At 47.1% G+C, this 26,764-nt stretch overlaps 2 protein-coding genes across 2 annotated transcripts; one reads left to right on the top strand and one right to left on the bottom strand.

Moving 5' to 3' along the window:
- The first annotated feature begins 250 nt into the window (after positions 1–250).
- LOC135828132 (uncharacterized) lies at positions 251–17,390 on the top strand. Its single transcript, XM_065340565.1, has 2 exons — positions 251–949; positions 13,734–17,390. Exons 1-2 carry the CDS (start codon positions 370–372, stop codon positions 16,208–16,210), a joined length of 3,057 nt encoding a protein of 1,018 aa, XP_065196637.1. The 5' UTR covers positions 251–369; the 3' UTR covers positions 16,211–17,390.
- Positions 17,391–20,226: 2,836 nt separating this feature from the next.
- On the bottom strand, positions 20,227–26,130 carry LOC135828470 (uncharacterized). Its single transcript, XM_065340918.1, has 4 exons — positions 26,073–26,130; positions 24,060–24,381; positions 22,253–22,377; positions 20,227–20,707 (listed from the first exon to the last, which is right to left on the bottom strand). The coding sequence occupies exons 2-4, from the start codon at positions 24,358–24,360 to the stop codon at positions 20,405–20,407; spliced, it is 729 nt and encodes a 242-aa protein (XP_065196990.1). The 5' UTR covers positions 24,361–24,381; positions 26,073–26,130; the 3' UTR covers positions 20,227–20,404.
- Positions 26,131–26,764: the final 634 nt, after the last annotated feature.

The raw sequence follows: 26,764 nt of genomic DNA, 5'->3' as shown, positions 1-26,764 counted from the left end.
CATTATCGTGTCTAGCTACGTGTGTCTCCTCAACAGACAACACTACACTCGGTCTACAATCTACATTACAGGCTACACACAGCCGGCCCGTGCACACCATCGCCTGCACTCGCGTGCCAGCATTCAAACTCCTCCAACTGCCAACTAGTGAACTGCAATCGTCCCCGACGCCACGCCAGTTCGCAACTGACCCACTACTGGCACTAGTGCGCTGTTCGTTAGCTTTACCATGCACAGTGACTAGTGGTGTTCTTGCAATAAACGTTTGTGCCGGTTGCATGGCTGGTCCGAATCGAGAGCGGAGAAATCCTGAAGTCAGCCTCTCCTGTTATCACTAGTCTAGAGCGCAAGAAGGAAAAGAAGGAGAGAATGGAGCCGGTTGATCCGCCTCCCAGGATAGGTCCGGACGAGGCATCTCGCTCCGGTAAGCGCTTGCTGCCCAAGGCGGTGGAGAAATACCGCGATCGTCTTCGTGCTGTGTACAAGAATTTCCAGTATCCTCTTGAGGCGTGCAAAGGAAACGAAGAAAGAACTCTGGACCTGGAGGAGGTGTTCGCTGACTTGCACATAGTGCCCAAACAGAAGCTGAATGCCAGGATGGAGGACGTTGATAGGCTGGGCACGTCAGCAGGCATGGAAGACTTGGCGCACTCATTCTCTCCCGGTGCGAAGAAGCTACGAAAGATACGACTTGCCCAACTGCTCACCCTCAAGAGGTCACAGCGTCAGCGCATGTACAAGAACACGTTCCGTGTGATGGTGCTCTCGTGCGCTGGTGGAGGCAAGACCATGTTGATGGTGAAAAAGGCGCCGTACGAGTGGGCGCTCGGTCGCATGTGGGATGAGATCGACGTGCTGTGTGCACTGGAGCTACGCTTGTCGTCCGTACGCAATGCGCAATGCATAGGTGACCTGCTGAACCTGCAGAATCGTGGAATCACATTGCCAGGTGAGATTGCTTGTCTTGTGTGGTGGTAGTGTGATTTGCGTTGTTGCTGTGGCGGGGAGAATTGTTTTACTAAGCTTAGCCAGTGGTTAATGAAAGGGGCATTTTCTCGAGCTACAGTCTTTGGGGGGCTAGGTCGAATGATCTTGGTCCAAGGAAGATGAGACGCTCCCTTCCTCCACTGTTCCTGCCAAATTCGCACACTGCCTTCAAAACTGGGTGACTGCACCCTACTAGTTAGGAATTTGTGTGGAAAAATTAAGATGTAGAAGCAGGGTTGACCATGAAATTCCCAGAACCTGTAATATTATGAACGCTGAACCGAATGGTCGTCGTCCAAGGAGGCTGTGATACAGTGTTTGGTCCCCATCTCCTAATTGAACGTGGGCGAACACGATGCCAAACGGAATCCCATACCGATACGTATACCAGTCACACATGCCACACAGCCATCCCAGTGCAGCGATGTCTGTATAAACTAGAAGTGTATAAACTAAAAGTGATGGTTCTACTGGTGTTTGCAGCGGTTTTAGTGGTGTTTGCAGCGGTTTTATTGGTGTTTCAAGCGGTTTTACTGGCGTTTGCGATGGCTTTGCTGGTGTATGCGATGGTTTTCACCGGTGTTTGCGATGACTTTCCTGGTGTTTGCGATGATTTTACTGGTGTTTGTGAGGGTTTTATTGGCGTTTGCGGTGGTATCACGGGTGTTCACGATGGTTTTACTCGTGTTTGCAACGGTTTGATGGCGTTTGCGATGGTTTCATTTGTTGTCGCGATGGTGTTACTGGTATTTGTGAGGTTGTTATCGGTGTTTGCGACGGCTTTTACCGTGTTTGAGATGGTTCACTGGCATTTGCGATGGTTTTCCTGGTGTTTGCGATTGTTTCATTGGTGTTCACAATGGTGTTAGTGGTGTTTGCGTTGGTTTCACTGGTGTTTCCAGTGGTTTTATTAGTGTTTGGGATGGTTTTGCTGGTACATGCGATGGTTTTGCTGGTCTTTGCGATGGTTTTACTGGTCTTTGCTATGGTCTTACTGGTGTTCTCGATGGTTTTACTGGTGTTTTCGATGGTTTTACTGGATTTTGCGATGGTTTTCTGGTGTATGGAATCATTTTACTGGAGTTTGCGATGGTTTCACTGCTTTTTGCTTTAGTTTTACTGGTGTTGACGACCGTGTAGATAATGTTTTCGATGGTTTTACTGGTGTTTGCTGTGGTTTTACCGGTGTTGGCTGTGGCTTTATTTGTGTTTGCTGTGGTTTGACTGGTGTTTGCTGTGGTTTTACTGGTGTTCACATGTGTGTTACAGTGAAACCTGGATTAAGGTAGCAGCCTGGTCGTAAATTTCATACGGCATTCAATTGACCGTAACTTTGGTGTCTCTTGCGCCTCACTGACAGGCTTTCCAGGCCGGGAAAACTCAAAATTCCGGCATAGTGCCACGGTGTGCGAGCCACCCAGGAGCTAAAAAAATGCATTTACAATTTTTTTCTTATTTTCTTGCCCATTTTGTCCGTGCACGGGATCCAAACCTAACAACAGTCCAGAAGCAGCCATGGGTGGTGGGATAGGTCCCCTCAACGTGGCCCTGGAATCTGTTACAACGGTACGAGTGGGTGTTCTTTCATAGATTCCCACAGACCCAAGTCAATTTTTGAATTTTCTTAGCTTTAGGGCGTGCTACGAGGTCGTATCTTTGATAGAACAACCAGTGCTGGGACCTCCACAGCAAGCCATTTCCACAGCGCTGCAAACCAAATCCAGGATACCCTCAAAATCGGCAAAGACTACCACTCACGTTCCACTACTGCCTAGTAGTGAATTTTACCTGACTTCTTGACACGACTCAAACTTGCCAAAGTCACTAAATCAATGTCAACTACAATAATCAAGCCACATATCCGCAACGTCACGAGGGTGCGGGCAAAAGTCCTGCTGCACGGCGGCGGGCTTCGCGGCGGCGGGCTTTGCCCGCTTTGCTTTGCTCGCTGGTCAAATCGAGACAAAACTTTTAGGGACTTTGCAGCTGTTCATGCTTTTTCAACTGATGTAGCACTCGATATGAATTTACAATTTCGATTTTCAGGGATTGTACGACCAGGCTGCCCCCTTAAAGGGGAAGTTAAGGCTAAAATCAAAATTTCACCAGTTGTAGTCTTCGGGGTGCTGAGTCGAATGGTCTTGGTCGAAGAAAGCTGAGACGCTCCCTTCCTACTTGAATCCTAATCGAACTCGCGCACTTCCACCGAAACTGGGTGACTGCGCCCTACTAGATGGGGATTTGTATGCAAAATGTCACTAAAAGCGCCATTTCGTTCTTATAAAAGCACGGATTACCGCGATTGGCCCATATGTTGTAGTCTTTTGGACGCTGAGTCGACTGGTTTTGGTCCGTAAAGGCTGCGATGCAGCGTTCCTCCTTTATTCCCAATCGAACATGGTTGAACAAGCGGTCACGTGCTCCTGGGTGCCCAAATCACCAGGTCACCATGCCAGCAGGCGACAACTTTCACACCAAGGTTCAACTCATGTTCAACTCGAGTGACAGGACTGCACCCAAAAAAGGTCAAACAGGCTAGTAAGTGGTACCCTGCAGGCACAGTGACCAGGTGACTGGTGTACGCAGGAGCACTTGACCGCTTGTTCAACCATGTTCGATTGGGAATAAAGGAGGAACGCTGCATCACAGCCTTTTCGGACCAAAACCAGTCAACTCCGCGTCCAAAAGAGTACAACATATGGGCCAATCGCGGTCGTCCGTGCTTTTATAAGAACGAAATGGGGCGTTTAGTGACATTTTACATACAAATCTCCATCTAGTAGGGCGCAATCACCCAGTTTCGGTGGAAGTGCGCGAGTTCGATTGGGATTAAAGTAGGAAGGGAGCATCTCAGCTTCCTCGGACCACGACCATTTGGCTCAGCACCCCGAAGACTACAACTGGTGAAATTTTGATTTTAGCCTTAACTACCCCTTTAACCTTAATTTGGCCATCACAAGAATTCAGCGTATTCTTGTAGTTTTTTCTTTTGTTTCGGCTTGTATTGGACCAATTAAGCATGTTTATAAGTTTGAACTGAATATGTCCATGCGTTATGGAAATATTTATATGTTCCCAAAAGGGAACGTTGGCCGGATCGCGTACCAAAATGACCATGGTTTTTATGAAGGGAAGATGCAATATGATATAATGGATTATATTGTCTTCTGAGTGTTTGTGGAGCAATGCAAACATGAACAAGCAGTAATGGAGAAGAAACAAATATGTAATAGTCGTCAAAGAGTGTCCAGCAATGTTTCTTAGTGTTTTCGGCTGCTACCGTTCGCGTCTCGTATACACCGTGGCATTCGATCCTCGATCGAAATGCAGTCGAACTCCACACTGAGAACAGTAACATATCGTGGTTTGTCTGCACCATTTACAACGACATTGTGTTGTCCACATTCTTGTTGTCAAACGCGCTTGTATTGCACATCAACAGCAAGACACTGGTGCTTCTCGGCTATAATAAAATAGGACGGCGATCTCATTATAATAAAATAGGACGGCGATCTCGGGATGAGCCTGGATGTAGGACATTGGCTTGGGGCTCACCGCTGCTTTAAAAATTGGCACTCTCAGATCAGTTGTAGGAATGTGGAGCCAGACAAAAAGAATTACAAGGAATCTCTCAAGATTGTCGGTCTCCGAGCTAATGTTGGCCTTGTCTGTATCGCGAGTATCGCGCAGTATTTACTCGTCCAATAGTGTTTAGAGATGTACAGGGTGTGTATATCTCGCGTTTGGCACGTGGGTGATGCTGTAGTGATCTCATGGTGATCGTGAAGGGATTTGTCCAGTTCAATTTCAGGACGCCTTTCGTAAACACCAGTCTATTTCACCCAAAGCGTTGTTCCAGCGGGTTGGCGTTTTTTTGCGGTCGTACTCACTATCAACAGGAAAGGCACCGACATCATCATCCTCTCCATTCGTCACGTGGTAGTTGTCTAGGTCCATATCTCTTGCAAGTTCGATGAAACCCTTATCATCCGTTGAATCATCTGATTACTACTCTATTTCATCGTCCACGTTCAGATCAACGAGAAGTGGTGAGCACACATGCTCTTTCCCTGGGCACAGCAAATTCACTGCATCAGAATCACGGAATCATTAGCACCATGCAGTTCTGAATTTGCAGTGCTCAGAGAAGGAGCAACTGTGCTCCCTTACTTCTTTTTCGAGTTCCTGAGCTGCAGGATGCCTTACCCCTATAGCGCTTACGTTCAGATTGCCAGTAATCGGTGGCGCTAGGACTAAGTCCTGAAGTGTGTTGGAGTTCTCAACAATGTCATTAGCTTCCATTGCAATCACTTTTGAGTCCCTTTCCAGAAAGGACTCTGCTACTGTAAACCTTTCCCTCTGCCGTACCACATTACAGCTAAAGCGATATTTTCTGACAAAAATGCAACCGCGCGGAGGAAAAGATCATCGAAAGTCCAGGAGAACGCCATAAAGCATCCATACTTTGCTGAATATTGTTCAAGTGAATCTTGTTACACAAAAGAAAACCTACTTCAGAAGTATATTCCTTTGGAGACTGTTTAGCAATCTTTACTTTGGCAAATGTCAGCCTCGCACAGCATTGCTGTATTCCGCATGCTAGTGAATCACAAATATATGACCAAATATGGTTACCATGGAGACGGTCCAATTACCATCAAAACATCAAAAAGGCTCCATCAGTTATATATCCACGTTTACGGATGTTACAAACAAGAAATATGCGCTAGATAAACTGGTTCCTGAAATCAGGTGAAAATGAGGTATATCTGGGTCTCGGATCTGGCCAACGTTCCCTTTTGGGAACATCGAAGAAAGACGGCGGGTTTCTATGTGCCATGATCAAATTTCCGGTGAATCTTCAGGCCAGTTGGGTGGCCATAGTAGCAGAGTGCACTTCTTACGTGTGGATTACTCTGAGAAAGACTGCTTTTCACACCAGAATTCTCAATTTCTGAAGTACGGCCGAGTACCGAAAATTCACGACATTTCGCGTTATATCCCGATACTTGAAAATTTCAAAAGCCTGACAAATATTCCAAGATTCATGATCATCAGCCTTCTAGATATGTATATAAACAGAAAATGCAGAGGAAAAATGAATTTCCCTTGACCAAATCGCATGCGGAAAGAAATGTTCCCTTTTGGGAACATTGGCCTGATTAAGGTTAAGCGACCACCCCACGGTGCAAGCAAAAGCGATCGTTAAAGCCAGGTGGTCTTTAGGACCAGGTCCCATAGTGTCTGTGTGGTAGGCATTTCCTAAATCGGTCCGATTTTTTCGCCTAATTGGCTTTTCGATCGGCTAAGAGAATGTCCAAATTCCGCCATTTTATGAGCCCCAAAGTCAGAATTTGGCTCAAAGCAGTACTTGAATTCACCGCTCGTAATACAGTGTATATTTACATGCACGCTTTAGAGGCACTGAAACATCGATTTTCGGCGAATATAGTGCGAAATTTGCAAATCCAGCGCAATTATCTGCGGTTTCTTCACAGCCATTGATTTCGTCGTCTTTTCCTGATTTCGGTAATGCCTAAAGTCACAGGCACTTTTCATAATACAATGGTTACAGGGATTACATTTGCATACTGCTCAGGCACAAAATACATCGATTTTCGGCGAATTCAGTAATTGCATATTCGGCAAAAAGATCGGTGATTTCTTCAAAACCACAGTTTTCGGCGAATTTTTCGGCCGGCCGATTTGGGAAATGCCTACTGTGTAGAACTGTCGGTGCATGGAAAAACGGTCGTATTATTATTGGTGTTTGAGATATTTATAAATTTACTGGTGTTTTTAATGCCTTTTCCGGTGCTTGTGATGGTTCACTTGCATTTGCGATGGTTTTTACAACTGTTTGCAATGGTACTCCATGTGTTCATGATGGTGAAAGTGGTGTTTTTAATGATTTCACTTATGTTTGCAGGGGTTTACCAGTGTCTGCCGTGGTTTTCCTTGTGGCCGCGACGGTTGTACAGGTGTTTGAGATTCTGGGGTTTGCAGTGGTTTTATTTGGTGCTGGCAGTTGTATTACCGGTGTTCACGATGGTTTTGCTGGTACGGTTTCCAGTGGTTTGACCGGTGTTTGAGGTGGTATTGCTGGGGTTTGCATTAGTGTTACTGGTGTTTGCAAAGGTTTAACTGGTGTTTGTGAGGACCTTCCTGGCGTTTTCATGGTGTACCTGGTGTTTGCGATGGGTTCACTTTTGTGTTACGATGGTTTCACTGGTACTCGCGGTGGGTTTACTGGTGTTTGGTATGGTTCCACTGGTGTGTGCGACACTTGGCGTTTGCAGCGGTTTTACTAGTGAATGCGGTGGCTTCACTGGTGTATCCAGTGGGTTTTCTGTGTATGCGATGGTTTTGTGAGTTTTGCAGTGGTTTTGCTGGTGTTTGCGATGGTTTCACTGGTGTTTCCGACAATTTTTCCGGTGTTTGCAATACAGGTGTTTTCAGCGGTGTAACTAGTGTTTGCAGTGTTGAGAGGGTTTTACTGGTCACTGTGATGGTTTGACTTGGCTTAACTTGTATTTGCGACGGGTTGGTTGGTTGGTTGGTTTTGATGACGACCCAATAAAATGGCGGCGAAGGCTTAGCCTAGAAGTGGTTATAGAAGAACATAGTAAAGCCTATGGAAGCACATAGTGAGAGAATAGAATACTAATTGAGTGCGAGTAAACGGGGGGGGGGGGGGGGGAGAGAGAATACAACGTATTTGTGATACTATTTGTGATACTACATGAGGATTACTGAACTGCACGGAGAGGGAGAGCGGAGCTATTAGCAGCAACTCGAACTACTCCCTACAGGCGTATGGTACACATGCATGCTTAAACTCAGGTAGCCGGGTAATTGTGCGGACCTCACAAGGGAGAGCGTTCCACAGCAGAGCACCAGCAACAGAAAATCTCCGCTGACCGCGGCGGCTACGGTTTCCCTGGTTTAGTAGGCCATTTGACTGCTGAAGGCGGGTAGGGGTGCCTTGTGCCGGGTTCAGAAGCTGGGCGAGCACAGGGCTGGTGCAGGCGTGGATGCGCCGCCAGATGGTGATCAATATTTTCTGCCTGTAGAGCTCGCTGACACGGTACAGGGAGTGAGCAGCGAGCAGCGGCTGTATGGCTGTCCGGGGCGGGTTGCCATCGATACAACGGATGACTCTGTTTTGCGCGGTTCGCAGTCATTTCAGTTGACCCTCCCGCATTGCGGCTGAAAAGCAGCAGGAGCCAAAAAGCAGGTCGGGCATTATGACCGCCTTCACATACACTTGATGAGAGCGTATTGATAGGCTTCGGTGTTCCCACCACAGGGCGCCATGTTTCTTGGCAACCTAGGTGACCAACATAGTTTACATGGGTATCCCAACCTAGGCGATTGTCAAGGTAAACGCCGAGGTAGCGCGCAGAAGACAAGGAAGGAGACAGTCACCGCTTTTGACTGTTACTTCCTGTACGTGCTACTGGGGAGGGATAGTCAGAACCTGGCTCTTGGCGGCGTTAGGATGAGGCCTCGAGACTTCAGCCAATCAGCCTGAGCAGTTTCCGCTGTGGTGAGGGTTTTGGACGCTTCCGCCGCTGAGGCCTGGAAGTCGTACAGGGCTATGTCATCTGAAAATTGTACACTTGTCACAGGCGAGGAAACCAAAGGGACATCGCGTGTTTATATACTGAAGAGGAGAGGGCCGAGAACAGAGCCTTGGGGCACTCCGCAGGTGCAAGCCAGAGCAGGGCTGGTTGAAGGCGAGATGAGGATCTGCTGCTTGCGGCCGGACAAGTAGTCGACGAACCAACTAAGGGCTTTTCCAGAAACTCCAACCACAAGGAAGTCTTGGATCATTTTGTCGTGGTGCACTTTATCAAAAGCCTTCGACATGTCTAATAGGCACAGCGCTGTGGTCTTGCCACTGTCTCTCGCCTTCTGCTGATTATCAGTCAGCACACAGAGGGCGTCTTCCGTAGAACATTTCTTGCGGAAGGCAAAGTGTGTTTCGGGTAATGCCTTGCTCAAGTCCAAATGACGAACTAACTGGTGTTGCACTACCCTCTCCAGCAACTTGGACACTATTGGGAGAAGGAATACAGGTCTATAGTTGGTGGGGACTGATGGGTCACTGGCCTTGCACAGTGGCACGACAGACGCCAATTTAAGGTTGCGTTTGTTCGGTGCCATTCCGCCACCATTCCAAAGTCATTCCGCCGTGTTTTGATTCCGGAGCGTTTGTTTGATGCACTGGACAGCGTTTGTTTGGTGCAATTCCGATTCCGGTCGCTGAATGAAGGGGGCAGAATCAATTCTGGCGATTCCTAAGAAAAAGTGGAATGAGGTCTCATTCCGAGCGGAATGAAAATGTGCGGAGGGGCTTCGTGAAGTTCGTCGTTGCTGCACACCTCCACAACCAAACTTCAAGCGCGATTTTCGACATACAGAAATGTTGGCGGACATCGTCTAGGGTATAGGATGGTACTGTAACCTCGGGGACGGCATAGTAACTTGTTCGTGGTATTTTGACCCTTCGCTGCCTGAGAAAGTGTTCGCCTGGGATCGTTGATGAACTGGAAATATGCCCTCGCACCTCCGCTCCTCATCGTCGTCAAGCAGGGCCGCTAGAATCACAAGGAGGCAAGCCAGAACAATGTGACCCAAAGAGGCACTGAGCCTGCCACTTCACTTCTTCTTAAAACAGTGCCTCGTCTCTGTCAAATAAACACGAGAGCTAGAAACGTTTCTGTGACTGATACGAGGTCGTATAGCATGATGAAGTAGCGGCCAAACGCCGCCTACAGGCACCCTAGTTACGATCGCTCGTTGATCTACGCCGTGTTTGGCCGCTCCTTCATAATGACTGTCGTAGGGACATGCAGAAACTTACGGAAGCATTATAGCAACTACCAGGACTGGCATGTAGTAATCTTGGCAAGCCGCTGCAATTTGTGCAAACAACAGGTAATACGTTTCCAGAGTGATGCAAAACTTTTGCCAGATTCTCGAATCTATGCCAGCGCGTTTGTTTGCTACGCTCATTTCGATTCCGCGGTGAGTACCGACGTTATTCCATGCCCATTCGGGAATGACCGAACAAATGCAACCATAATGCGGTTGGAATGGTTCAAGTCCTCAGCGAGGTGCCGAACAGCACAGCAAGAGATTATGCCAACAAGTCAGCACACTGCTGTAGCAGAGAGCCCGGTATGCCGTCACTACCTGTGGCTTTCCGCGCATCCAACTTCTCAAGGAGACGTCGGACGTCAGCAGGAGTCACAGGATCAAGTTCGGTCAAGGAGACAGGTCCAGCGGGACCTTGTGGGTGCAGAGTTGTTCAGGACGGTTGGGATCGGTGACAATGGAGTGGAACGTGTCGGCCACCTCACTGATGCTACAATTAGGATCTTGGGTGGTTAACTGGTGTTGTATGATTCAACTAGTGTTGTTGATGGTTTTACTGATGTGTGTAATGGCTGGTGATTGGGGGCTGGGGGCGCTGGTGATTTGGCAGGTGGGGAGGGGGGGGGGGTAGTGATCAGGGAGGGTGCTGGGAATCACAGGGGGGGGGGGGGGGTCTGCTGCTCATCAAGCTCGATTTTGGATCTGGGAATGGCAATCATGGGAGGACGGTTATGAGGGGGTTCATACGATCCGGGGGGGGGGGGTCGGGGGTGGGGGGTTGTGGAGGTGGAGATCAGGGAGGCTGACGAGCAGGGGATGTCCCTATCTTGCCACTGCGCTGATAGGGGTGTCCATGTGATGTGGTCCATACAGGGCATCATACAGTAAAGTATGACACTGCTGATGATGTGTTCCTTTTCTGGTTGTTGTTGTTCCTTCCGTGATGAACGGATAGTGTTTCTTTCTCTCTAGTTTTCACCTGTATTCACATTTCTTCATAACTTTTCAGTTTTTGCAATTTCTGTTCAAAAGGACTCACTGCAAGTGTATAAATAATAAGTCCGTTCAAATTTCCGCCTCCCAGGGATAAAACTCATTTCGGTTGGATTAAGGGGGCACATCACCCAAAAATTCGCTGAAAAATCGAATTTGTAAATTCATATTGAGTGCTACGTCAGTTGAAAGAGCATGAATAGCTGCAAATTCTCTGAAAACTGTGTCCCTATCTGACCAGCCGTTCAAGAGTTATGGCCGAAAATGTGCCCTTGCAAGGAAAGATTTTTTTGTTGCATGCTGTCATTTGTTGGCAGCACTGTATTTGAATGTGAGCAGACCGTGCGCAACTTGTCGTATTATGGAAACACGCGAAAGTGTGCAGAATTTTGCCCCAAGTCCAAAAAAGTCCAAAAAATCACGTTAAAAAACCACGTATTGGGCTGCACGGCGGCGGGCGAAGCCCGCCGCCGTGCAGCAGGACTTTTGCCAGCACCCTCGTGACGTTGCAGATATGTGGCTTGATTATTGTAGTTGACGTTGATTTAGTGACTTTGGCAAGTTTGAGTCGTGTCAAGAAGTCAGGTAGGATTCAGTACTAGGCAGTAGTGAAACGTGAGTGGCAGTCTTTGCCGGTTTCTGAGGGCATCCTGGATTTGGTGTGCAGCGCTGTGGAAATGGCTTGCTGTGGAGGTTCCAGCACTGGATGTTGTATCAAAGGTACGACCTCGTAGCACGTGCTAAACCTAAAAAAATTCAAAAATTGACTTGGGCCTGTGGGAGTCCGCGAGAGAACGCCCACTCGTTCCGTTGTGACAGATTCCAGGGCCACGTAGAGGGGCCCTACCCCACCACCCATGGCTGCTTCTGGACTTGTTTTAGGTTTGGGTCCCGCGCACGGACAGAATGGGCACGAAAATGTGAAAAAAAATGTAAATGCATTTGTTTGGCTCCTGGGTGGCTCGCACACCGTGGCACTATGCCGGAAATTTGAGTTTTTCCGGCCTGGAAAGCCTGTCAGTGAGGCGCAAGAACTTGTAAATCATGTCCTGAGGGCCAGCATAGTGGCAGGAGTGTGTGGTCAAAATTTCACTCAAATCCACTGAGAAACACCAAAGTTACGGTCAATTGAATGCCATATGAAATTTTTGGGTGATGTGCCCCCCTTAAGGGGGCACATCACCCAAAAATTCGCTGAAAAATCGAATTTGTAAATTCATATTGAGTGCTACGTCAGTTGAAAGAGCATGAATAGCTGCAAATTCTCTGAAAACTGTGTCCCTATCTGACCAGCCGTTCAAGAGTTATGGCCGAAAATGTGCCCTTGCAAGGAAAGATTTTTTTGTTGCATGCTGTCATTTGTTGGCAGCACTGTATTTGAATGTGAGCAGACCGTGCGCAACTTGTCGTATTATGGAAACACGCGAAAGTGTGCAGAATTTTGCCCCAAGTCCAAAAAAGTCCAAAAAATCACGTTAAAAAACCACGTATTGGGCTGCACGGCGGCGGGCGAAGCCCGCCGCCGTGCAGCAGGACTTTTGCCAGCACCCTCGTGACGTTGCAGATATGTGGCTTGATTATTGTAGTTGACGTTGATTTAGTGACTTTGGCAAGTTTGAGTCGTGTCAAGAAGTCAGGTAGGATTCAGTACTAGGCAGTAGTGAAACGTGAGTGGCAGTCTTTGCCGGTTTCTGAGGGCATCCTGGATTTGGTGTGCAGCGCTGTGGAAATGGCTTGCTGTGGAGGTTCCAGCACTGGATGTTGTATCAAAGGTACGACCTCGTAGCACGTGCTAAACCTAAAAAAATTCAAAAATTGACTTGGGCCTGTGGGAGTCCGCGAGAGAACGCCCACTCGTTCCGTTGTGACAGATTCCAGGGCCACGTAGAGGGGCCCTACCCCACCACCCATGGCTGCTTCTGGACTTGTTTTAGGTTTGGGTCCCGCGCACGGACAGAATGGGCACGAAAATGTGAAAAAAATGTAAATGCATTTGTTTGGCTCCTGGGTGGCTCGCACACCGTGGCACTATGCCGGAAATTTGAGTTTTTCCGGCCTGGAAAGCCTGTCAGTGAGGCGCAAGAACTTGTAAATCATGTCCTGAGGGCCAGCATAGTGGCAGGAGTGTGTGGTCAAAATTTCACTCAAATCCACTGAGAAACACCAAAGTTACGGTCAATTGAATGCCATATGAAATTTTTGGGTGATGTGCCCCCTTAATCTTTCAGCCTGTACTGCTCCTGCCTGCATTCACTGTCACACTGAACCTTGCAAAAACAAATTAAAGCCGGAATAAATTATCGGCCAAATTTGACTTGGCCTAAAATAGGTGAAAATAAATATGGGCCGAATATTTGTAGACTCACAGTATACATATCCAAATTCCCGGACGGAATTACATTTAGAAATCCAAATTCCCGGACGGAATTACGTTTAGAAATCCAAATTCCCGGACGGAATTACGTTTAGAAATCCAAATTCCCGGACGGAATTACGTTTAGAAATCCAAATTCCCGGACGGAATTACGTTTAGAAATCCAAATTCCCGGACGGAATTACGTTTAGAAATCCAAATTCCCGGACGGAATTACGTTTAGAAATCCAAATTCCCGGACGGAATTACGTTTAGAAATCCAAATTCCCGGACGGAATTACGTTTAGAAATCCAAATTCCCGGACGGAATTACGTTTAGAAATCCAAATTCCCGGACGGAATAACATTTAAAAATCCAAATTCCCGGACAGAATAACATTTAAAAATCCAAATTCCCGGTAGGAATTACATTTAGAAATCCAAATTCCCGGACGGAATTACATTTAGAAATCCGCAATCTCTTGTGGTGTGCTGTCCCTTACTATTCCTTTGCCAGTTGATCAGGCTGAAGTGATCGACTACATCTGCGACCATCCGCAACGTGTGTGTATTGTACTAGACGGCCTAGACGAGGTGAGCCTCGACGACTGTAGCGATTTCATCAACAACCTTATCCGCGGTACTGAACTGCCTGGAGTTCGTCTCATCCTGACGTCTCGGCATTCAGCTGAAGCCATGCGACTCATGCACACACTACCGTTTCAGCGACGTGTTGAACTTCTCGGCTTTGACGACGACAACCTAGGCCGCTACGTGCACAACATCCTCAAAGCGGAAGAAGCCACAGGTCTCCTGGAGAAAATCTCTTCCAACCCGCAGCTGGGAGCCATGATGCGAACGCCGTTCTTGGCGGAAGGCGTGTGCAAGCTGTACCGCTGCAACAAGACTGTACCGGACACGCTAGGCCCTCTCTTCAACTCTCTCATCCTCAATGTCCTGCAGCAGCAGCAGCAACAGAAAGCTATCAAGGACCAGCAGCAGTACGGTAACTGGGGCAGCGTTCCCGATCATATCAAGGACGTCGTAGCGGAGCTCGGCTGCTTTGCTTTCCAAATGCTCATCCGCAAACGTGTAGTGTTCACGGAGGACGACTTCACAATGTTCCAAGTCTCGTCAGCCGCACGTTCACTGGGTTTTCTCGTAGCCTGTGACAAAGCAGTGCACGACACCGGTGACCAGTGGAGGTTTAGCCACCTGTCCATGCAAGAAGCAATCGCGGCTCACTTCTATGCCCGCACATGCAAGCCTACAGCGGCTGATGTTCGACAGCTTGTCAACTATATCGGCTCAATGCCTGGCGCGCTCAGTACCTTTGGCATTTTCCTTGCCACAGAGCTTGATAGTGAATGTGTGGAAGCACTCCTCCACAGCATCCTCTTTGGCAAGCCGATGGCAATGACCGGAGCAGAGGATCACCGTATCGTGCACTTTCTTTGCGTCATACGCGATGACATGATGCTGTGGGCCGACCATTTAGCTTCGGTTTTTCAACTGGAAGATGCCGAGACTCTCGCCGAGGAGCTTCTGTCCGGAAAGATTGGCATGGCCTCATCAGCCTCTGAAGTCGTCAAGGCCGCAATGGATCCCGCGGTTAAAGTCACAAGCAAGGAATTCCTTCGCACTCTTTTGTCGCTATGGTTACGTCACACGCCGAGCGCTAACACACAGATGTTGTACGATTACATCTGCAGGTTTGCGCAGGGACTTGCTGTACGTTGCTTTTCAGCTACACCACAGTGCCAAACAGATCCCGGTACTTCATCCAGCACCGCGATGCTATCCGCTGCGACCAATTCCTCTTCTCCTAGCCAACTCAACACAACAGAAAGTAGAGGATATCGCCTTGTGTTCGCCTGCCGGGTCTTCTCAGCGCATGCCAGCACCGACCACTTCCAGGGCAAGTCGATTCCCAGTCTAGAGCAAGTCCTACAGGAGAGTGGCCTCGATTTCGACAATGTTCTCTTGACTGCAGCGGATTGTCAGTCTGTCAGCACAGTAATGCACCACTATCACCAGTGCATCACCAGGGTTAGTCTAAAAGATTGTGCTATTGGAGATGATGTGTACCAGTGTCTCAGCGCCGGACTGACCCTGCTCAACAATGTGACAGATATCGATTTACAAGACAACCTGCTCACGGACCGGCATGCAGGACACATCGCTTCCCTCATCAAGACCAATGCTTCTAGCCTGGGCAAACTCTTCACCGATGGAAATGCATTTACCAGCCTGGGAAATGTTGAGCTACACCACTATACTCACACCTGTACTGGATTGCAGCTGCTAAGTATTGGAGGTCAGGGCTCAACGGATGAGTCCATTAACCTGAGCGTCTTGTCCAAGATCCTTGGTGAGTGCACATTACTGTATGTCATTGGGCTAGTTGATTACAGAATCGGTGATGCTGGACTGGCACAGATTGCCCCACTACTCACAACAACCAGTCGGGTAGTCCTTGCTCTGGCAAAGGTTGGAATAAGCGAGAGCAGCACCATGGTCTTGTCTAACATCCTGCACAAGCACTGTGATACTTTACAGATGCTTGCACTCAGCGGTAGCCACTTGACTGATGGGTGCCTTAAAGTCATCAGCAACCCTCTCCGCAATTGCAGTAAGCTACAACACCTGTATCTAGATGACTGCAACCTATCTACATCCTCGCTACCTGTACTAGCTTCACTTCTCCGGAGTTGCAAGGCTCTCTCCGAACTGCATGTCACGGGAAATGACTTCCAGGATGCCAAAGCTATAGCAGAGCCGTTCGCTAGGTCCGTTGAGTCCTGCACTTCCCTGAACCGGCTCGTTATGCCAGAAATGCAGCTACTCGATCCTCGTCTGCATCAAGAACTGGTGTCACTAAACAAGCCAGGTCTGGCTGTGCAGTTCGAGAAGTGCATAGACTATCCCGAACCTAAGCATGACAGTGAGGGTGTGTACAACCCAGATGAGGACAGTGATGATGACGATGACTAGTGGGAGAAGCTGTCATTCACCCGTATGGCTAAAAGACGGTATCCATTATACACTATGGTATCAACCATGCCATGTGACATCCGCTACACTGTATGTATTCGCTATGCCTTGTGGTACCCGCTATGGCATATAGCATCTGCTACTCTGTATGGCATCCGCTATGACGTGTGAAATTTGCAATGCACCATGCCATGTATGGATAACTATGCCGTATGATATTCGCTACGCCATATTGTATTCGCTACGCCGCATGATATTCGCTACGCCGTATGATATTCGCTACACCGTATGGTATTCGCTACGCCGTATGGCATCCACAGCGCCGTATGGCATCCAGTATGCCATGTGTCATCCACTATGTTGCATGGTATCCACTGCGCCATGTGACGTACGTGTTGCCGCGACACATCCAATATCCCGTGTGACATTCGCTTTACGCACACCCCCCCCCCCCCCTCCCCCTCCCTCCCCTCAATCACTCACTTCGTCCGCCCCTCCGCCTGATAGGCTGGTTAAGTTAATGTGCAATGTCATGTACATACACGTGTGCAATATCATGTACATGCTTACTGACTGTTCTTTTCGTGTACTCTACAAGTGTGGCCGTTCAACATACCACGTCACGTAGTTGCATGTTCTCTAACCGAACATACATGCACACTGTATATCAGAAACACTTACAGTACTTACAGGACATTTTCATTAAAATGCATGTGTTCTAGTGGCAAAACCTTGAAACCCGTTTAGTAAACACATTATGTCTTTTCTGCCTGTTTCGCTGTCTCCATTTCCATCCCTTTCTCCCCACCCCCTCTCCCTCTCTCTCTCTCTTTCTCTTTCTCATGCTGCATTGCTCTCTTTACCAACCCCCCCCCCCCCCCCACCACCACCACCACTTGTAAATGACGCTTGAGTTCATCCAATTTCTTGTTCCCATTGAGCTGCCACTCTTTGTCGTCAACATTCTCCATTGATGTTGATTCTAGGCTTGCTTTGCCTATGCTTGAACCATCTAATACTATGCTAGGTCACGCTGCAGAGACCACGATGCTTTTTCTATGCCCGCACTACGCTGTTTTGTGGCCGCCTATACCAGCTGACAGGATCTGGAATGGACTATCCAGACCACTTTGCTCTGTCTATGCATGAACCATCTAGTAGAATGCTTGTTCAGACTGTAGACGGTGTGGAGACGAAGTTGCTGTGTGTCTGCCTATACATGTACCAGTTAGCAGAACAATGATTCCGATATCGACAGTTACTAGGGAGCATGGAGGCTAAGGGGGAACTGCAAATGGTGTTCTACGTCGCCCTGGTTGAGGCCATAGCAGATAGCTTTGCATGGTAATATATTCGGATACTGTGCACGCTGAAAATCTGAATTATCTGCCTCTCCGGTCAAAGCAGTAGGATATGCATGGTTTGAAGGTGCCAATGTATGCATGATTTGAAGGCATGAAAATGTACAATGTATGCATGCCTTGAAGGCGGGCAATGCATGCATGATTTGAAGGTGACAATGTATGCATGACTTGAAGGCGGGCAAAATATATTATGAATCATTTGAAGGTGGCAATGTACGCATGACTTGAAGGCGGGCAATGTACGCATGACTTGAAGGTGGCAATGTATGCATGACTTGAAGGTGGCAATGTATGCATGACTTGAAGGCAACAATGATTATGTGTGCATGACGTGAAGGTGGCAATATATGCATGACTTGAAGGCGGAAGGATATGCATGACTTGAAGGCGGAATAATAATGTATGACGTGAATCTTGGATCGTAGATGTACATGTACATGTATACTTCAGTAGTACATCTACATGACTGTATACTTCAGTAGTACATCTACATGACATAGAGTTTTGGTTGGAGGAAAGCAAATCAGCACACGAAGCACAGAAGCCATGTAATTTTTCGACTAGGCCTTTCATTCCATTACTCTTCAGGTCGAAAACATTATGGCTTCTGTGCTTCGTGTTCTGATAGTAGTAGTAGTATTGACATATCCGCGGCAAGCCGCCTATGTACAACTGTATGAGAGAGGATAACAGAAATAAAAATATATTGAATACTGTATTTTCCGGAGTATTGCGCACTCTAGATGTGCTATTTTAGGCCCTAAATCGCAGGTGCGCACTATACTCCGAACATGAAATGCTTTTACTTCAATGCAGATTGAAGCGCGCACCCACAATGAAGATTGGGGGTGCGCGTTACACAAAGGTGCGCACTATACTCTGACAAATACCGATTATACGGTAACCGACGAGGAGACAACAGTCGTAAAATAGCAATGAAAAATGTCAATTGTGCACTCATAACCATGTATAAACAATTAAAATGAAACTATTCGAATTGTTTCCAATTGGAATTGTTTCATTTTAATTGTATGCTTATCTGGCTCTGGCTTATCTGGCTTGCAAGTGTTGAGTTCGGGAGAGAAAAGAGCAGTACGTGGCATGTGGCCTCTAATTTCCTAAAAACTTTAAAAATATATTGTTTGGGAAATCCACGCTATTATCGAATATTCAACAATGACGGATGTGGGGTGATACCAAATTCCCTTGATGTACAAATTGCTTCACAATTTTTGTTTCTTGGACTGCACAAACATCAACTCGATACCGCTTCAGGTCTCGCTGGAGCGAGTGCCTCTTCCATGGCGCAGTGAGTCCTCGTAAGCTGAACGTAGCGAACCTAACCTCATTGTTCAGCCCACACCGTTGTGCAGACTGTTGTTACGGATCCGAGGAGGAACCTCCATCCATGGCCGTCACACCATGGTCCCAATGCACATGTACATGTACATGTATGCAGGACTTGAAAGCGAGACTACCGTATGCATCACGTTTGCCTAGTACATGTACATGTACATGTACGTAGTAAAATAATAGCGTAGACAATGACAGGATATACAAGTCATGTACATGCATATGTAGAATCTGATGTGTATTTCATCTTTCTGTGAGAATCGGACCTATGGGACGGTGAGAAGGCAATCATGCCTGTGAACATGGTGGGTTGGGAGAGGAGAGATTACTGTAGGTGATGGTGTGTAAGGGTACTGTATCGTGTCCGTTCCCGAAGGGAACTCACGACGACCCCTGACACCCTGTAAACCCTAGCGAGATACAGCGTTTTTAGGGGGGGGGGGAGGGGAATAAGCCTCACAACCACTGGCACAAGTGGCGAAAACCCCCATCAGTCGCATCAAGAGTGGTTATGTACTCTTGGTCACATCCATGTACTCCTTGTGCCTGGCCAAAAGTTCCCAGTTGACCGTGGGTAGCAGCACGGCAGGAACAACCTTTCCCAGATGATGGTGTGTTACCCTGAGGAATGTCTTTGAAGACGAGGTGTGCAGTCACTGGGAATTGGACCGAACCCCATTGCATTCCAACAAGAGAGCACGCCACATAGAAATGTCCACGGCATGTACATTTACACTTCCTTTTGTATAGGATTGAGTGCAGTACGAAGAGGAGTTCCGATGAGCAAACGCGTACTTTGACAGTCACGCACTTTGTTTTGGTGTGTGCTCTATAACTACACACTACAACATCTACTACACTTGTATGCATGTTGAGTCTTCTAATTCCAGTCGTTTAAGTGGCACTTGGCTCGTGACTTTATTTACTGTACAACAATCTTCTTCATCAGGCTAGGACAGTGCATGGTCTGAGTCCCATTATGAACGGACCATATGCAGCTTGCCATTCAATCCTCACTAAACTACACTGTACGTCTAGACAGACTACCGTCCATCTCAGTATACACAGAAGTACAGTATGACACTGTGAGTCACGTCGAATCCCAACTCTGGGCCTCTTACTCTTTCTCCTCTGATATCCTCTGGACTTTGTGCATCGAGCACTTTGCCATTATTTCCCACAATATGCTCCTGTGACTGTATTCATATGCAATCGAATTTGTACCAATGCAATCATCAGACGACAGATACTACATGTAAAACCTGAGACTAATCATTGTGCATGTCATGTTAATCATACTAAATGGACGAGACCACGAGTGATACTTGGCACAGAATTGAGAATTGAGTAGACACAACATCAGTGAAGCTTTGATGCTGCAATCACCAGTCACATCTCGAAATTGATGTCAGATGTTCCAAGTACTAGTAGTAAAATGTGAACTATGTGCACATTATACATGTATGTACGCAAGTGCCTAGTAAGCAGACTGTACTGTTAGTGCTAATGTGGCTAGCTCGCCAAATCGGAAGACGCAATTACGCGGTATGACGTCACAGGGTTCAAATCGCCTCAGAGTGACGAGATGGTGACCGTGGCATCGGTCCGTGTCAACGTTGCTCCTGGAGAGTCCGTCAATGCAGAGGAACTTCCGCTGGCGATCCGTCTCGATATAGTACTCTTGGTCGGTCTGCGGGAAGTTGAGCAGTGGCGATGTTTGCATGATGTCGCCAGTGCTGTAAATTCGAAACTTGCTTCCGTGTCGATCCGGGTCGTACGGCTGCGGAACACACACCATACATCAGGGTAGTATTGTAAGATATAGATGTACATGTATACCTTGATACATCGGCCTAAAGTTTCTTTGGATTAGACTATTTCAAATTTTCAGCATTTAGATTTCATTGCCTAGTTTCATCCCTTGTATCTTTGGTGTTCTTCCTTCTTTCCATGTCGTATTGTTTGAATAAACCCGTTTTGAGACTTTAAAAAAATGTACATGTATATGTATGTGCACATCGCCATCCCCACGAACACCGACACTACTGTGACAAGAGAAAGAGAAAAAAACAAGTAAAGATCGCACGTCCGCGTTACCATGGTTACCACCGTTTAGGAGCCGCATCTGACGCCTGATCATGGGGTGGTGGCGTCCCACGGAAGCGGAAAGGTGGTTCTTGACCAGGGAGTTGTACGACTCCTTGTTCTTGACCTGCCCGGTGCGCGAACCCCGTCGAATTTATTTTTTATTTTTTTTATACAATTGTATTGAGAAAGACAATCAGCGAGAAGGAGTAGGGGACCAATATGCACACCAATCACGCTTGGTGAGGGGAACAGATTTCAATGGGGGTCTGGAGAGGGTGGCTTTAATGAAAGTAGGAAAGAGAGTAGACTTTCAATCTACTCGTGTCGAGCCACTTCCTGCCATCTGTACCAGCATCACACATTGCAGGCATATGCACCGGCCACATTCTACTGTCCTTTTCAGCGCAAGTGTGCGACTTCAAAAATGCTGGACCCCGAAAGCTTTCCAAGTAGTTTCAATGCTGCGCTGGGAATAATAATTAATAATATTCTAACGATGGCCTGTGCGTGTGGGCGATGAGAGCATGATATTCAGTTGGCAGCACCACTTGACATTTTACTCCATGAACCGCAACCGAGCCTGTCGCGTCGGCGAATCTCGGCTGTGAGTATCGCCTCGCCTGCACACGAGGGACATTGCACTATCTTAATTAATTTTATATCACTACGAACAACATACATGTACATGACTTCTAGTGGCATAATTATTCTCGCTTTATTGCAATCAGTTGTAGGGTCATTCCGCGTAAGATTTGCATCGCCTGTGCGGTGTGTTCTTCCACTAATGAGCGCATACAATAGCTCTTCACGCTGTTCTCACGTTTAACATTTAGGAGCACAATCTGTCAATTGTTCCAGAATTATCCGCCAAGCCTACACGTACACGTACATTGTACAATCATGTACATGTACATGTGCATATTGAGCGCTTGTTAGATTTTGTCATTTCAACGCGACGGTGGGGGGGGGTGGGGGGCTGATTTCGTTGCCCTCTGCTGCACATGTACATGTACGCTAAATCCAAAAATTATGTAGATGTTGCCTTGTTTTTTTGTTTAGCTGCTTTCTACTTCACTATAGGCACAGGCAAAAGTTTCCTTCTCACTGGGCGTATTGCTACAGTTCTCGCAAAATGATGAAGATATTGATAATATGAGAAAAAGAAAGAGGAAAATAGATAGATGTACAGGGCACAAAAAAAGAAGACGGAAACGAATTCTAATTATTCAGATCTTACCCGCATTCTGAGCAGGCGACTGCGAATAGCAATGCTTGCCGGTGGTGAAGTTAGTCGCCATGTGAACACGTCCTGACCGTCACGTGCACGTACGAACGCGAACTGGGTATTGTCAGTAGAACCGGCTGAACATCACAGTCATACCAAGTAAACACAGTTTGCAATAAAAAATGTCCACATTCATGTAGATCTACATGTACATGTTCGTTATGAAAAAAGAAAAGTTGGGTAACGTTACCCAACTTTTCTTTTTTTTGCTAAACAGCTTGAGCCTCTTTACCTTTTACGGGCAAAATATCACATTTGGGAAGCATCAACAAAATTGCATGTACATGTACATAAAACGACTGATATCAGCTTGGAACCTCTCTGTTTTTGTGAAACGAATGATAACAGTAATGTTACCCAACTTACCCCCGGCCTCACTCCCTGTAGTGACATTGAACGTCACATTGAACGTGACATTGAACGTGAGACTTACACTTACATGTGCATGTGCATGTACCATCTCACCCTCGCAGTTTATGGCGCTGCATCGGCCACCTTGGAATACTCAGGCATGCTGGTGGCCTGGCACGAGCGAAACTACCTCTCTAGAAAGTCTATAAAGCTCTGCTGGTTGAGTTACTCTAAGCCGGTGGTGACCATGGTGAAGCGGATGTGCAAACTTTGCTTTACAGTCAACTTCGCGAATAGCGACTGCGGATATAGCGACAATTCGCGAATAACGACAGAATTTTCATGCCCAGAGCAAAGTCCAACTGTAACACATAATGAGACTTCGGGTATAACGAAACTTCACGAATAAGGACACTTTTCTGATGCCCCGCCGGGTGTCGTTATAAGCGAAGTTGACTGTACTTGCATTCTACTAGTACTAGTAGTACTAGTACTAGTACTAGTAGTACTAGTACTAGTACTAGTACTACTAGTACATGTACATGCAGATGAATTGCAATCTGGCAACTAGATACGGTTACCCGTTGTTCTGCGCCCTTCCATACCATTCACTCAGGATGGCTAACTGATTACCCGTTGTGTTTCCAAAGTTGTGATTGTGGATAGCGATCACCAGCGCGTGACTGGGGCGGATAACATACAGTCTTGTGTGTTGTTAGTTGTGTCAAGGCGCTCTAGCCTGTATTTTCTTCATACAAGAAAGCAATGGTCTCAGAACACGTATTCGTCTTGATCGCGATTACAATGCACCAATCGTATTGTCCCAAAACTCTAAACTCGCGATTTGACTAATTTTTGCTGACACCACGAGCAATGCGTTTCCGTTGGCCAAGGCTCTCTCGAGTGGCATCCAGCAAATCTCGCCGTAGTGCGACCTACATGTACATGTACACATGGACAAATCTACATACATGTACACATGGACATGTACATGTAACAGACTCAGAAAGATCTACATGTACATGTATTTTCATTTAAAGCTCTGAGTAGATTTTTGGTTGGAGAAAAGCAAATCAGCACACGAAGCACAGAAGCCAAATAATTGTTTTCGACTAGGCCTTTCATTCCACCGGTTATAAGGACTTGCTTACTACCTTGTTAATCACCATTGTATTCGACCTGAAGAGTAATGGAATGAAAGGCCTAGTCGAAAAAATTATAATTATGGTTTCTGTGCGTCGTGTGCTGACATGTAACTCTCTGAGCTTAGATTGTAGGTCTGCATCAGTACATGTACATATATCCAATCAATTTTTATGATAAAATCAGGTACACTGTAGGCCTACCCTTAGCATGTGATTATGATTTCTCACCGATTATGATTTCAAACCGCTGTAGTAGTTCTCACCTCGAGTTGAATCCACGGTTGGTGCGTAGACATACGTCCTGTCGCTGGCATTCCGTGATGCCTCTTCCATTCCTGTGCGAGTTCCTGTCGCGGTGGGGTTGCTGCTGGTGGCGCTGGTGGTCGATGTTGTAGTTGCTGACGGCTGCGACTGTGTGGTGATGCAACATACAGGGCCTACGTGCTGTGTGAGGTTAGTCTTGGCTGCGATGCTCGTGGGAAAGGCCAGACGGCATTGCTGACACTGCCAGAAGCCGATAACCATGCTATAGAGAATGAAGTCACTAGCGACCGACGCCACCATTCTACATTCCAGGCCAAGACTCTACGTTTCGGAGACGAAAGAAAGAGGAGAACGCAGTACACAGAGAACAACGGGAACAGTGAGTCGCTGACCATCAACACATTTTTGTCAAGGTTCGCTTGAGATTCATTTAGACCGAAATTTCAGCATCTGTAGGAACGCCACCACTCTGCAAAGATCTAAGGCGCAGATGCAGCTCCTAAAGCGTAAAAGCGCCCAGATACGGGCGCTTATTCGACCATGAAATACTGAGCCGGATATGACCCTTCAATGTCCTGCTCACGCACTTACATGTACTTGAAAGATGAATTTGTGAGTTTCTGTTCTAAACTGTTCAACTGAGTATTTTATTCATAAATATGGTGGTTAACACGCACCTAGAACCTGGCAATATGGCGGTAAATACACGCCAGACAGTGATTATACAACAGGAAGAAAGGAGATAAATGGCTGTAAATACAGACTAATGTAAATAATAACATTTGTAATTCCAAATGTACAACTATGATGTTCAACTGTTAGGAGCTGTCGTTTTCCGGTAATTACATGTATATATTACTCACATACTGAAGGATCAGACAGTGCGACATGTGGCACAAAGCAAATGGATTGATGTCAATCTCGCAGCAGCAGAAGCAGAATAGTTCCCTGACAAAAGTTTATGTGAATAATGTGAACAGTACAATCAGGCTAATATGCCGCACAGGTTCAGGGCCGGGGCGCAGCTCGCATGAAGGGCTCGCCGTTCGTTCGCCCTAACCCACTGCTCAACGTAATATGCAACAACAACAAAATACACACGCGTATTATACCGGGACAATCATGTTCAATGATGGCGTGTCGTCCGGCACAAAAAGGCCTTGTAATGTAAGTGGATCTGATAAGGAGCGTGCAGTAACACTGGCCTGATACTTGAGTACTAAACACATACACACACACACACACACACACACACACACACACACACACACACACACACTCTCTCTCTCTCTCTCTCTCTCTCGCTCTCTTTTCTCTCTCTCTCTCTCTCTCTCTCTCTCTCTCTCTCTCTCTCTCTCTCTCTCTCTCTCTCTCTCTCTCTCTCTCTCTCTCTCTCTCTCTCTCTCTCTCTCTCTCTCTCTCTCTCTCTCTCTCTCTCTCTCTCTCTCTCTCTCTCTCTCTCTCTCTCTCTCTCTCTCTCTCTCTCTCTCTCTCTCTCTCTCTCTCTCTGTACAGATACTGTAGTATGATCATAAAGGGAAAGCTACAGATAGACCCTAAACGTTGTCTTCAGCAAAGCTTTCTATTTAGCAACTGGAAGCTCAGAGATATGAAAAAATGCATTTGCTCTCTGATGCTTTGCGGTTGTGCGGTTCGCTCTTCCTTCACTAGAGTATACATGTACATGCTCACTATACAGCACGACTCGGAGGGAGTTGTGCTTGCTCGTGACAGTGCTCAATACACCAAGGTGCACAGCCTAGTACACACACTTGAGAGGGATCAAAAGCGTTTCTGCTGTAACTCTCCGTTTCACGGTTTCAACCGAGTGCAGTACACAGCACTGTGTGCGTTAAGCACATTTCAGTGTTTGATAATACGCCTACATGTAAAGTTTACTACTGGCAATCCCTGACATGCGTACCAAATAGCTCAGTATTTGGATCCTAACTCAATTCCTGTTCTTAACTAGCATGTTGTGCAAAGTAGGCATATTCATTTCACGTTCTCACCTGCTGTATCCAGGTTTCGCCTCCGCAGGCGCCGAATTCTCCCAATGGTTTCCTCCGTAGCCAGCTGTTACTCCAAGTTTCCGAGAAACAGCAGGTCAATTTATAGCGGTGTACGCCTGCACTTACTATACACTTTCCGCCCGACCACGACTAGCTCGCTGAGAGTCTCGTGGAGTGCAAGCCGCTGTCAGCCAGTAGAATCGAGTAGAATATGCGGATTAACACCCCTGTATGACAACTTCTCCATGTCTCACCCCTCATGACGAATTAGACAGTCCTGCAATACTGTCCGAAGGTAAACATTCGTGGGCCTAGCAGTGGCCAGAGCCGCGAACATTGCTGATACTCTTACGTGCACGTGTACAAGGCAAGGTGCGGGAGATCTGGGGCAGTGTGTCTAGGGCCTCTAGGCTAAACCATGATGAACACGAATACTTCGTGTCCACGCCTAGTGGCAATCAGCCATGGTCCTCACATCAAACGACATGTACATGGGGTGACCTCACCCTTTCGGGGGAGCACCATCATCATCATCATTCCTGCCCGTCATCCGACAGTCTGGATCTACATGTAGTTCGACTGTGCACGACAGTAACAGGTTCCTACGCAAATGCGGGAGGCTAAATTCGTACGCGTGGGAGTGAGTCAGCTTCCGGAAATTAACTGAAACTGAGAGAGCAAAAAGTCTCTGG

This window comes from Sycon ciliatum, chromosome 12 (genome assembly GCF_964019385.1).
Source record: "Sycon ciliatum chromosome 12, ocSycCili1.1, whole genome shotgun sequence".
Classification (NCBI taxonomy): Eukaryota; Metazoa; Porifera; class Calcarea; order Leucosolenida; family Sycettidae; genus Sycon; species Sycon ciliatum.
Note: the sequence above shows the minus strand (reverse complement) of the source record. Positions and strands in the feature narration are given on the sequence as shown.

What these genes read in the sequence shown, in the direction of transcription:
- LOC135828470 (XM_065340918.1), bottom strand. Translation starts at nt 24,360, where the DNA reads ATGGTGGCGTCGGTCGCTAGTGACTTCATTCTCTATAGCATGGTTATC. An exon ending in AACCGTGGATTCAACTCGAG is followed by an intron (nt 22,378 to 24,059) that starts GTGAGAACTACT and finishes TGTGATGTTCAG; the next exon opens with CCGGTTCTACTGACAATACC. An exon ending in GTCGCCTGCTCAGAATGCGG is followed by an intron (nt 20,708 to 22,252) that starts GTAAGATCTGAA and finishes TGTGTTCCGCAG; the next exon opens with CCGTACGACCCGGATCGACA.
- LOC135828132 (XM_065340565.1), top strand. Translation starts at nt 370, where the DNA reads ATGGAGCCGGTTGATCCGCCTCCCAGGATAGGTCCGGACGAGGCATCT. An exon ending in TCGTGGAATCACATTGCCAG is followed by an intron (nt 950 to 13,733) that starts GTGAGATTGCTT and finishes TTCCTTTGCCAG; the next exon opens with TTGATCAGGCTGAAGTGATC.